This window comes from Caretta caretta, chromosome 14, assembly GCF_965140235.1.
Source record: "Caretta caretta isolate rCarCar2 chromosome 14, rCarCar1.hap1, whole genome shotgun sequence".
NCBI lineage: Eukaryota > Metazoa > Chordata > Testudines > Cheloniidae > Caretta > Caretta caretta.
In genome coordinates, this window is record NC_134219.1 from 2,066,907 (window position 1) to 2,079,439 (window position 12,533).

Here is a 12,533-nt window from a genome sequence, read left to right on the forward strand (position 1 = left end):
AAGCACACTCAAAAGCCAGGGTGTGGCATACACAGGGCCACATGCCCATGCTCAGGTACTAGAGTGCTCGGCCTTCCACTGGTCAGTGAGAAGCTGGGCACTGCATACAACCTGCCACCCACCACAATCCAATCTCCTGTCACACTCCAGCAGCAGCAACTCAATTCCCAAGCTGCCTTCACCTTTCAGCTCCCACCTCTTGGCTTCTCTGTCCAAATGGGTGTAGGCAAGGTCAATACAGCCAGAAAGAGGTGATGAGGGTAGGGGAACTAGGGACGGGGCTGAATGGGGCCCCATGTCCATCACTGGAGGTAGGCTGCCCTACGCGTGGTATCCCTTAGCACCCCCAAGGCAGGTGCTCTCCCTAGGCTACAGCGCTCCTTACAGAGTTTTCTCTATATTCAGTAAGATTCCTTGCTTAGGGTAATGGGGAAAGACATTGTCCAGCTTAAAGCAGCATCACCTCATGGTTTCCACATTTGGGTTGTCCTCGCCGCGGAAGAACTGATTGCTGCGGTCAGTCCTCACCACGTCTTTGTCAACCGTGAACTGCACGTTACGCCAAAACTCTTTGTGTTCATCTGGAGTCATCGAAAGCCTGAAAATTAAGCAGTGACTGAGTGCATCAGATAGCCACAAGTGAACAAGGAACAAAGGGCCCAATCAGGAAAGACTCTGGGCATTACATTGCGGGCAGAGACCAGTCCCTCCCTCTCCAGACATCTCTCACCACTCCCAAATCTGCTTGGAGCAGCTGCTCATCTGAGCAATACCCAGGCGACTACAACTGCTGCTTTGGGCAAGCCTGCTTCAAAGAATTCGAATGACCTGACATGAACGAGATGGCCCCAGCTCCATGTGCTCAGAAAGTCAGCCATGGCAGAGAAGGTCCCTTTACCCATCAATCTTAGTCCCGCCTCCCTAGCAGGTGCCCCTTGAGGGCCGCAGGGCAGGGCTGTTAGTCAGTATTGGTACATTTTTGATCGGGATCAGAGAGAGGAGATGAGGAGAGTAGGGTGGGGCCTCTCCCTGGTCACCTCTTCTGCTGGATCTCCAAGTATTCCCTCCTCTTCTGCACCCTCAGCGCCTCCCTCTCCTCCGACGTGGACTCGTGGCTGTAATACCGCAGCATGAAGGGCCAGACCTCACCTCGGATAGACACATCAATTCCACCAAAGAAAATGGCCTGGAGGAAGGTGCAAAAGTGGCAATAAATACAATTTTTTAAATTTCCAAACACTGCATCGAGAAACCACCAGCCCTTGCATTGAGGAGAGCAGCAAAGCCGCCAGACAAGTGATGCCTTGATTCAAACTCCTGCAATTTGCACATGTTTAGAGGGAAAGCATTGGCCTTCTATTCCCACATGAGACACAAATCGGGCTCATTTCAATGTCAATACCCCACCCCCAGAGCAGCTCTACGATTAACATGTCGCTCTCATGTCACGGCTTAATCCCCAATCCTGGGTACGCTGCATTTCTCTGCACACTTTTCTCTAAGGAGTTGGACACAGTACTCCCCCAAACCCTTGAATTATTTTACACAGGAGCCTTGATTGCTTTCTTTGGTTTGTTCACACTGCATTGTACAAGCATGTCTGGGACTGGACACTAGTCCACTTATTCCAGCAGGCAGAAGGCAGAGGCAGGACAGCAAACCCTCTCTGCTTAGAAAGATGTTCCATTATTTTGCCTGTAGCTGACCTGATTGCAGTCCCAGCGAGACCTCCAACCAAGCAGTATAAATAATAGTCTCACAGTATAAAGACAACCAGTGCCTGCCAAAGCAGGAAGCAAACTGCTTCAGCTTCTACCTGGGGCCTTTTCCTCGAAGAAAAGAGCAAGCAGACCAAGGCAGCAGCTGCCAAACCCCTCACCTTGCGCAGCTTGTACTCCTCTTCCACCTGTCCGGATTCATTCAGGTGATTGAGCCAGGCAGTGACATCAAGACGCTTGTACGTGTTCTCCTCTGGATGTGTCTCGGAGGACGGCAGCTTGGGGCGGCGGATTGAGAACTGCATACATGTCTTCTCATCAGTAAGCTGCTGAATGGGAGACAGAAGAGCAGCAAAGTTCCTAAACCAACTGCTTTTAAAGCAGGAGACCCAGTTAGCACAGCTCCCTTAGGATTAACAGCCAAGACCCAACGTTCAGGAGGGAGGGGAAGGTTTCTGTAGAACACCAGCCATTAAAACAGCAAGAGTAATTGGAGCCATTAAAAATCAGAGAGCCACAAAACAGCTTCACTTAGAAAAACAGTTTCTTTCCACTCCTCCCCCAACCGTATCCCAAATTAATGCTGCTTACAGCAAAACTTCACTCTGCCAGGAATGGCTGCGATAAATTTCATATGATTGGCCAGACAAAAGGACTGCTGTTAGGCAAGCCAGAGCTGCACTGCTAGGCTCTCGCTAAGGACTCATGGTCCCAGTGCAAAACTGCAGCTGACATTTAATGTAAAAATCAAAGGTTGCTCACTGCAAAAGTGAGCCCATGTTACTGTAATAAGGAAAGCAGCAGGGGGCTCGGTGAGAAGGAAGGAATTTAAAAAATCACTTTCTAATAAGCACATACACTATCTTAAACAGATAATTAAAGAGCTCATCACATCTGTATGTAGATTGAGCAAAATATGGCAAGGTGACTTGTCAAAACATTATTTTCAAATGCAATGTGCCAGGCTTCACAAAATGGATGGGAGACGCAGAGAACTGCAGATTGAATATTGCTGATTTCCCAGCCATCTAGTGGCCTAACACCACCAGCCCCTCTAGCTATGGCATCAAGCAAAGCAGACACCTAAACAGGCCTTTTGGATAATCATCCCCCTCTCCACAGGAGCAGCAGGAATGGGAGAGAACAGACAGGTGCATCAGAGAGTGGCGATTTGGTCTGCACTTGCATCTCCTAAAATTGTCCAAGTATACCAGAAAGCAACAATGGGTTTGTTGCATTAATACACCACTTTAATCAGCCCTAGCCCACCCCTGCCTAAAAACATAGGTCTCACAGATAGACCCTGCATCTTTTGGTACATCTGTGCCTCACCAGGCCTTGCTCAGTTACCTGGTCTTTGAGATGGGTCTCCGTGCAGTATTTCCATTGCTGAAACACATCAGACAGTTTATCCAGGCCACCATGGTGAAAATGGAAGATCTTGTATTGACTCTCCCTGCTAGCAACAACCAGCTGCCCACTGGTGCATGCCTCATCGCTGAAGAGCAATCAAAGGGGGAGAACAATGCACATTTAAGAGCTGGTTTTATGCCCTAGGAGAACTTGGGGTGAGGGTGGACAGCAGGCTAGACTAGAAAACAACGCAGAGAAATGAGAGAGAGAAGAGCACAAACACACAGCTACCTCTTCCTGATGGAGGCAGAATGTTTCTGAAGCACAGGGAATGAGGTTTCATGTGGCCCCAGTGACAGCAGGGGATGTTCTGTGCCCTTGCCCCTTAAAGAGTGACTCTGTCTACGCCAGATAGCATTGCTCCCAACCCTTCCCCTTCCAGTTCAAAACACTTTGACTACATGAAGGAACTAAATTCCTGCCAGGTGCTAAGGGACAGAACCCAGTCTAGCAACACTCAGACAGTATGCACAGAACTGCTTCCTAGGGATAGGGGATCTCTGATTGCAAATGACACCCTCTGAGGGCTCAACACAAAAGGCTTGGGGAGAGGAAAGCCACGCATTTATAATTAGGAAGAAGACAGAAGAGGGAAGAGAAGTGAGAGCACAGAGGAGATGGGGGAGGGGAGGTACTGAAGAGACAGCTGTTCCCTCACTCTCAAGCTATTCTTGATCTTCTGTATACAGGTAACACCACCACTGTGCACCTTCAAAGATTTCCTAAAGGGCCAGAAAGGATTCTGCATGGAGGTAAGCTAGTTTAGCAGGCTGCCACTTGGATTCAGATGGAGAACACTACTGGAGAAAGGCTCCAGAAGAAACTTTTTGAAACAACTGGTCTCTAGACAACCTAGCTCCCACTGCCCTGACAAGTCACACACACACACACACACATCACTGTGATGGGTGGAGGCAACAACAAGGACATAAGATGTAGAACTACATTTCTTACCTAAAGAAAAGGCGAAGGGACCTCATTTGACCAAGGTCCACTCTGAAGACCCCACAGATCTGCTCTAGGGCAAACACCTTCTGCTGTTCGTCCCATCTGGTGTTCTGAGCTTGCCTGTTGTTCTCCTGGAATTGGGCACTGGTGTCAAGGCTGGAAGTGGAGCTGTTTGAGCAGGTCATGTGATTGTCACATGTCTCCCTACACAACAGAGAGGGGCAAAACCAGCAGTACGTTAACCAGAGATCTAGGTTCTGCAATCACTTGACAGTCACTTTAGTCTCTCCTGGCGGACAAATGGCTTTTGCTAACAGAGCTATAAAGTCAGAACACTATGCAGTGCTGAGAAGTCACTAAATGTCACTCCAGACAGAATGGATTTTAAAGTGCATCATCCAGAAGATCACTTCCAGCAGAGCCACCCTACTTGCAGCCAGTGCTCAAAGAGCATATAGGCTTTGGGAAGGTGGTGGAGACTGTCCACGTCTCCCAGAAATACAGCAGTATTGAATGGCAAAATTAAGACAGAGGCTTAACCCTTTGAGATAGAGGCAGTTCAAACCCTTGGAGGGAAATCCTGCCTGTACTCTGCAGAGGGGCAGATGTCTATCGTAGTGCGATAGGTGCAGTTTGGAGAGCCAATCCAGGGGCACTTGCCTCCCCTCCCCATCCTGTGTCACAGAACTCAGATCTGCAGGTGCCCCTCATACCGCTGTGCATGGCGGCTGACGGCTCCCCTGTTCTTCCATCCCGGGTAACAGGAGCAAAGATGCTCGGCAGGTGACTGCAGCAGCTGCACCAGCACAGAGCGGACAAGGTACGAGGGGGAAGGACTTTTTGCCCCACAGGCCTAGAGAATTCTTCAGCACAGTGTCCAGCTGCTCAGGGCCCTGACCAGGACAGGATCTGTGGGCACACTGAGAAGGCATCACTGACTGGAGACCTCATTTGTTATGTTTTCTCTGTAGCCAGAATGATGAAGAAAAAAAAAGTAACAAATGCATACACCTCTGGGGCAGTGCCTCCCTTGAGAGGGCATATTTCCTGATACCCACTTACAAGGGGGCCCACCAAGCCTAGTTTCATGCACGCAGACTTTGGAAAATGGTTTCCACGTCCATGCTTGAAACTTTGCCGAGTGAAGTGGTAAATTATAGACAAGCCTTTTAACCCAATACCTAGTAGAGAAAGTGAGTCAGACTATGCTTTCCCACAAGCGAAGAGGCGAGCTGGGTCAACAATACATTTGGCCTAAAGGAGAGCCTGGGTTTAGATTAACCCTCCCCCCCTCCAACCATGCCCAGCCCCAAAGAAAAACATCACTACTCTGGGAATTAAGTGAATCTGAAGCTGTGACCCCTTGGCTCTTAAAAAGGCCAATACATCTGAACAGGCTTTGAGGGAGCCCTGAATGGGTTCCACTGTGAAATCATGGTGTGCAAACCAAGGCAAGTGGCAGGTATAAAGCCAACCCCCTGCCATGCCACTTTATGCAACGTTTTCTAATCCGCTTCTCTAACAACGTAGGCGCCCATTCGGCATGCAGTGGGGACAGATTAGTCATCAGAAATGAAACAGACCTGACTTCATACTTTTGCTTGTTGGGAACAGTGGTCAGAGGAAGGACTCCAGAACTCTGATGGGCACACTGTTCTGGAAACGCTAAAACAGCTGTCACAAAACTCTCTCACTGAAACAGAGCCACAAGATGGTGTTTCCACAATATTTTAAAATTCATTCAGACTCGGTTGGCAGGGAGTAGTAACTAGGTTAAAACCTGCACTAAGGTCACCCTTAGGCTCATAAGATCTGGAACAGATGCAAAAAGCTTTGTATAATCTTAACACGCTTATGCAGATTCAGTTCACACTGATCTCTGCAAATGGTTAAAATAAATAATTACTTTCTTTACTGTGATTTCTTAAGTTTATGTCAAAATAAACATACATAGACACACAAGGACAAACATGTGAGCAAGTGGGGACACAGCAGACTGTCAGTCTCTCACTTACTAGGTAAATCCACATTGTCTTTGGTAGAGAGACTTCATAAGATGTCACAGCAAAGTGCTCAAGTGCCAACGTGGATTTTCTGAAACCTTGTTCCATGAGCTTTCCATTGATCTGTTTGCTTTCAAAACATAAATTTCCCCACACTGAACTGCGCTAAATGCTATTTAGTAGCTAATTAACGTTCTGTGCTGGAAACCTCCTGTAATTGCACTTCTTTCACCTTTTTAGCCTTTGTTCTCGAGGGAGCTGAAGCTGTCCTATGGCATTTGTTCTGCTCAGTCCTAGCTTACAAGCGCAAGTTCTTTCCTGACCAGCGAGACTGCCAATCACAGCTGCAGAGGTCGTCGCAGACCAAGTTGGAGCACCATACTACTGACAAACAGGCTTTGCTTAGCTCAGCGTAAAGGGAAAATAAATTAAGAAAAATAATTTTACCCACTGAAACTCAATTTTACCCGTTGAAACAATACTTTTAAAAGCTGTGTTATTATTAAACACGGTCAGAGCATGAGCTGTTTGTATTTTGACTGCACTGGCATCGGCTCCTCACTAAACAGGGAGAGAAACAGAGAATGACGCCTTGCAACTAGCACTTGTGTAAGTGGCGATCGCTTCATCTGCACAGAGCACAGGAGAAGGCAGCAGCTTTTACAGTCTCGCTTCCCTTTCCTCTGCCCACGAGACACTAAGGCTATGTCTACACTGGCAACTGAGCAACAAAACTTTTGTCATTCAGAGGTGCTTACGCCCCCCGAAAGACAAAACTTTTGTCGTGGCAAGTGTCAGTGTGAACAGTGCGTTGTCTGCAGGAGCGCTCTCCTGTCGACAACAGAAACGCTGCTCGCTGGGGGTGGAAGTATTTTGTTGGCAAAAGTGCCGACAAACAGCAGCTACGTTGCCCGACTTTTAGCGACATGGCCGTGTAGTATAGACAAAGCCTAGCAGTAAGATCATGGATGGGCTTTTGCCTTAGCGCTGAATGCCATGAACACAAGCATGACAAAGTGTGTCAGTACAGTGCACCAAGAAGGAATAAAGGAAACCTGACTGTGCCACTCTGCCTTTCGATCAGCACAATATGTTTGTTCTGGAGGAGCAAAGATCAAACAATTTGGTTTGGTCTAACTGCCCATTTCTCTCCAGTAGCTTTTCCTCTCTGAACACACAGAATGCCCAGAGCTCGGAAGAACACACACTGCAGCCAGTGCGTCATCACCCAGAATCTTTTTATGTAAAAGCAAATCTGCAAGGCTGAGAAAGCAGCTCCCTCCACACAGTACAGGGGTGCTCCTTTCCTGCCCAAGCTCAATATAAATAGTTGAGCAAGAGGGCTAACTACACTGGAGACTTTGTTGCCTACTAATTCGTACTGTGATGAAACAGTAGTGACCTGGAGGGAAGGAGTGGTTTTGGCTGGCAATAAGGGCATTATGAGACCAGCCAGGGATATCTTCAAGAGGGCTCCTAGCTACTATACAATAAAAGGAAGGAAAACAAAAATTGACAATTCTTGAGTTAATGGTTTTGAATTTAAATAGGAAGGAAAAACCATCAGGAGTTTGTAGTGGATCCAATCAAATTGCAGAATTTAATATACACATACACACTCTTAAACACAGGTAATCTTTTCCAAAGATCAGACTGATAAACAGGTGACGTCTGCTTAGGTAAAACCAAAGCAAAGACTTTCTCCGTAGTGGGTAATAGCGGCAGGGCTAACAGTTTGATGCTTAGGAATAAAAACACACAGTACCTGAAAAACCAAACATAACAAATCATTTATGCCATTCAGTGATGCAAACTTTACCTTTGTTTTCAAGGAAAGCATTTCAAAAGCTGAATGACAGATTTTGACAACATTTCATACAGAGAAGGAGCACCTCAGGCCAGGACTTTAACTCATTAATAATTTAATCAAAATGTAACACTTAAAGTTCCTGAGATGGAAAAGGTGATTTCTCAGCAAAGCCCAAAGAAGAATGTTTACCTTTCAGCCTACTGCAGCTTGGGAAAGGGGAGTGTTCTTAGCAATGTGTTTTTTTGTTTTTTTTTTTAAATCAATGGATTATTCTGGCGTTGTTTTTTTTCGCAGTTCCATCCAGGTTAAAATAAAATTGTCAACTAATTATGCTAATTACAAACAAGACTTCAAAACCCCAGTCCCTTGAAAGCTCTGAAGATTATCTTTGTTCTTATATTCTTGGCTCCAAGCAATGAAATGGGAATTCAGAAGGACTTTCTACTGACAGACCAACTCTCCAGGCTCTGTGATGCTGCTGACTCAAAGTTAGCACAGCCAGCATCACCCGGAGAGAATCTTACTGCCATCACAAAACAGTGTTAGAGACTTCCCAGGGGGAAAAGTTTCTCTGAGGTGGCAGAAGAGAGAGGGGAAAGAGGACAGCTGACTAAAAGGTTGTTTTGGGAGGGCTATTGTAAGTGCTTAATATTGTTATTATTACAAGGACTGAGCCAAGGTGATAGCTACGTAGATTTCTTTGCATACCATTGCAGCTGTACGTTTAGAAAGGACCCTTGTTGTTCTGACTGAGGTAAAGCAATCCTCCCTCAGAAGACAGAGTATCTGCAAGACCAGTTTATCTCCAGTCTGGATTAGGATCTCTGGGTGTTACCATAACACAACTAACAAACAATCATAATATCACCAATTACCTGGAAAAACTCATTTTATTGTAAGGCCTCTAACAACAAGCTGGTACAGCTGTGCTGTCCTCTAATCCCACTTAGCAGGCTTGGCTTCTCAAAACACACCCTTGTGGGATCCAATGGCACCACATGGTTTCCCCTCCTATGGGCAACTGTGAGCATGGCCCCATTGGATCCCTCAAGGGGATACAATTTTGCTCCTTTTGCTGTCAAGCTTGGATCTGCTTCATCAAGGGGTAGTCTACACACTGTTTTTGTACTGCTATATCGTTTTAGAAACAGATACAGCTGAAGTGGTGCAGTTCCCTAGTGTGGATGAAGTTATAGCAAGTGCTTATAACTTATTCTCATTATGGGAACGTGTTTCTAAGCCAGTATAGTTATAGCAGCACAAAAGCTGTATGTAGACAAGCCCGAAGTTTCATTAGCTGCATCCGATGAAGTGAGCTGTAGCTCACGGAAGCTTATGCTCAAATAAATTTGTTAGTCTCCAAGGTGCCACAAGTCCTCCTTTTCTATTAGCTAAAGTGAGATACCACCTATGACTCCTCCAGACTAGCTGTTTGTTGAAGAAAGCACCCAGAGAGTGAATGGCTTGGAGTCCAGAAGACCTGCACATCTCCCTGAGACTGGTCAGATGTTTACAGGAAACCACCATCTCTTTTGCCCCCCGGGAAAGGTTATTTTGCCAGAAGGCAAAGCAGGAAAAGCAAAGCTCCTTAAGTGGTTCTCACTTCCTAGGATATGCCAAACATGTGGGAAAGGCACCTGTCACTCAGATACATGGGGCTTTGGAACACAAATACTGGGACTCAACATTTCAGTTGTACGATGGAAGTGAATAATTTGGTCATTTGTCCATAACACAGTGAGGCCAAGGTGGCCATTTCTACTCAGGACCGGAATAGCAGCAGGTGCCGCACATCAGACGCGAGGGGTAAGAACTGCACTTTAAGATCAGTACACTGTACTCATTCAAAATGCACCATGGTACCTAACTGCATATTTAACACTTCTAAAAGTCAAGACCTTTAGATGTGTCATGTGTGTCCTCCCACTGTGCCTTACGGGAGAGAAAGGAAGCAAATGTTTTTCCCTTGTCCTTGATCTGAAGGCAGCCAGACGCTCCAGATCTCTCAGTCCTGGTTTCTCGGAAGGGGAAAGGTCAGAGGCCACGTCCCCCAAGACTAGGCACTTTATGCAAGGTTTTCTTTGCTCCACCACAATATGGCGTGTGCAGGTGATGTTCCTGATGGAGAGGCAGGGCCATCTCTCTGCATTAGTTTGAAGGTGGATGTGAGCAGCAGTAATGGTTACACAGAGAGTGAGACATGCTGGACAACTCTGATGTTCCTCCAGCTGCTGAGAACAAAGGTAAGCAGACGACGGGCCATGCTGGAAGGTAGCTAAAACTTGGAGCCTAATTTTGACAGGCGCCTGCTTGGCCACACTCTAGTGGCACACATCATTTTCTTGCCTCTCAAGTGATCATATTGGTTACGTTTCCATGTATGAGAGAAGCAGGCGTGGGAGGAGCTAAGCAGATCCTCGTCCTCTGTTGGGAAAAGTCTGCCATCTGCTGGTCACACAAAGACGGTATGCATCCGATGAAGTGAGCTGTAGCTCACGAAAGCTCATGCTCAAATAAATTGGTTAGTCTCTAAGGTGCCACAAGTACTCCTTTTCTTTTTGCGAATACAGACTAACACGGCTGCTACTCTGAAACAAAGACCTCTGCTTGCTGACTTCTACAGCTAGCCTACAGGGGCAGTATTTGTTTTTTAAAAGGGCCATTAAAAATGAAGTGCTAGTTTTCATTATTTTAGGGACAGGCTGGGACTTGCTGCCAAACTCTGGGCAGGCAGGCATTATAGTGTAGGGCAACAGAACGACATGCCCCCTCTGCACCACAGAGAACTCGCCAGCATGCTCGCCAACACGCAATGTGCATTCAACTCTCTGGGACTGGCGATGGACCCTTTGAATTCCCTCCACCCATCAGGGCTAACCGCCAAGGCCAAAGGAACGTTAGAGCCAAGGGTTGGGGCAGAGTCTGGTTGGTTTCCAGAGATGCCCTTGGCGAGTCAAGTGTCTCCTTGGGAACTGCCTCTCAGCAGAGCATCTGGGACAAAGATGGCAGAGGGAAAACACAACAGGGGCTGAAAACCTGGTCACCGCACAATCTGCTCTTTCAAAGCAAGTGCATTAATTGTGAAGAGACCAAGTTAATTTTAAAAGCAAGAGTTAGAGCTATTTTTAAAAGAGCTGCTGACATCTCCGGAAAAGCTTTGGAAGGCATGCCAGGCAGTCCGCTGGCATCTCCTCAGGGTTCTGTTCTTGCCCCGATGCTTTATTAAGGCGTTCGGCATTTGCAGAGGACCTGTATTTCTTAGGAGCTCATCTGCTCTTGCTGCATATTCCCTAACTAAAGTCCCAAGCTAAGAGTCCCTCCCCCTCTCTCAATGATGCTCAGTTAGAAGTTGTCAATCTATTCTCTTCCATAGAAATCCAGCAGCAAATCCAAGTGAAGAAAGGCCTGCCCAAATTAATCCTCCTGCTGTTTAAATATTTATACAGGGCAAGATGGAGCGTTCTAGCCTTTCACTCTCTTGGTTTTGTCCCACCTTCTTTGCCTGGAGCACCACCACCTGACTACAAAGCACACTAATGGCTTCAGGCCAGTGGGGAGGCAGTGTGACCTAGTGGCTAGAACACTGGACTGGGACTTGGGAGACCTGGATTATACTTCCAGCTCTGCCGTTCACCTTCTGGGTGACTGGACGCAAGTCACGTTGCAACCTCGTGCCTCAGTTTCCCCATCTGTAAAACGGGGATAATGAGATTGACCTTTTAAAAGGGTTCTGAGATCTATGGAGGAAATGCGCTGTAAGAGCTGGTATTATTATTAGACAAACTCTTCCAAGCACTTGACTCTGTTCGACACCTCTCCAAGCTGTTCCTTACGCCTAGGCCACAACCCTGATGCCCCCAGATCAAAGGGAAGGAAAAACAAAAAGGCTGTAATGTCAGTGGAGCAAGAGCTTCTGGATATTTCTGCAGAGGTTCTGAGTGGGGACGGAGCTACTTGTCTTCAGACGGAGGTTTTACTTGTAAACTACAGTAAGTTCCAGGGTGACATGCTGGGGAATGAGAAGAGCCCAAAGCAAGGGAAGCTTGGGAGCCAACGGCCCTTCCCCACAGGCTCATCCCCACGGCTTACATCATTAGAAAGGAAGACGGCATGACACAAGATGCTGCAATAGGTTGCAGGAGGGTTTGAATATAGAGATCAGTTCCCACAATTGTAAGAAAGAATTTAATCACTTCTGCTGTAGCAGTGATGCTGGGGCTCTCATCCTGGAAGATGAATCCCAGCCCCCTGCAGACTTCAGAGACTCTGCCAATTCTCATTCATTTCAGCTCATTTGTCCTGTAATTTTTGCCTTTGCTTTATTCTGCAGAGGCCTGAACAGCAACAAGCCTCTCAGGTGAGCTGCCAAAACAACATGATGCAACACTGTGCACTCTGTTACCACTAGCTCCAGCAGCTGTCCTCGGTCACTCGACAGCTCCCCCTGCTCACCAATAACGTACTGATTAAATCCCAGGGATGAGGGTTAACAACAGGATGTGCAACAAATCTGTAAAAATTGCATCAAGCAGGACTCCAGAGGAGCCTTTTCCTTGGGTTGTGTGTTCCCCCGAGACTGTCTGGGAGAAGAGTTTTGTTTCCTCTCTGAAATGATGTCTGTTTAGGACCACCAAGAACTAA

The 12,533-nt window shown here is 46.9% G+C and overlaps 1 protein-coding gene across 8 annotated transcripts in view; it reads right to left on the reverse strand.

Moving 5' to 3' along the window:
- The window catches only part of TBC1D16 (TBC1 domain family member 16), a 40,979-nt gene that overhangs the window by 5,650 nt on the left and 22,796 nt on the right, over positions 1-12,533 (reverse strand). For 7 of the 8 annotated variants that reach the window (XM_048818860.2, XM_048818861.2, XM_048818859.2 and 4 more), the window contains 5 exons: positions 4,086-4,283; positions 3,069-3,216; positions 1,880-2,047; positions 1,038-1,186; positions 464-598 (listed from right to left, as the gene is read on the reverse strand). In XM_048818860.2, the coding sequence (XP_048674817.2) occupies positions 464-598; positions 1,038-1,186; positions 1,880-2,047; positions 3,069-3,216; positions 4,086-4,283 (798 nt within the window). The remainder of the gene's footprint in view (positions 1-463; positions 599-1,037; positions 1,187-1,879; positions 2,048-3,068; positions 3,217-4,085; positions 4,284-12,533) is intronic. The other variant, XM_048818863.2, reaches the window with a different exon arrangement.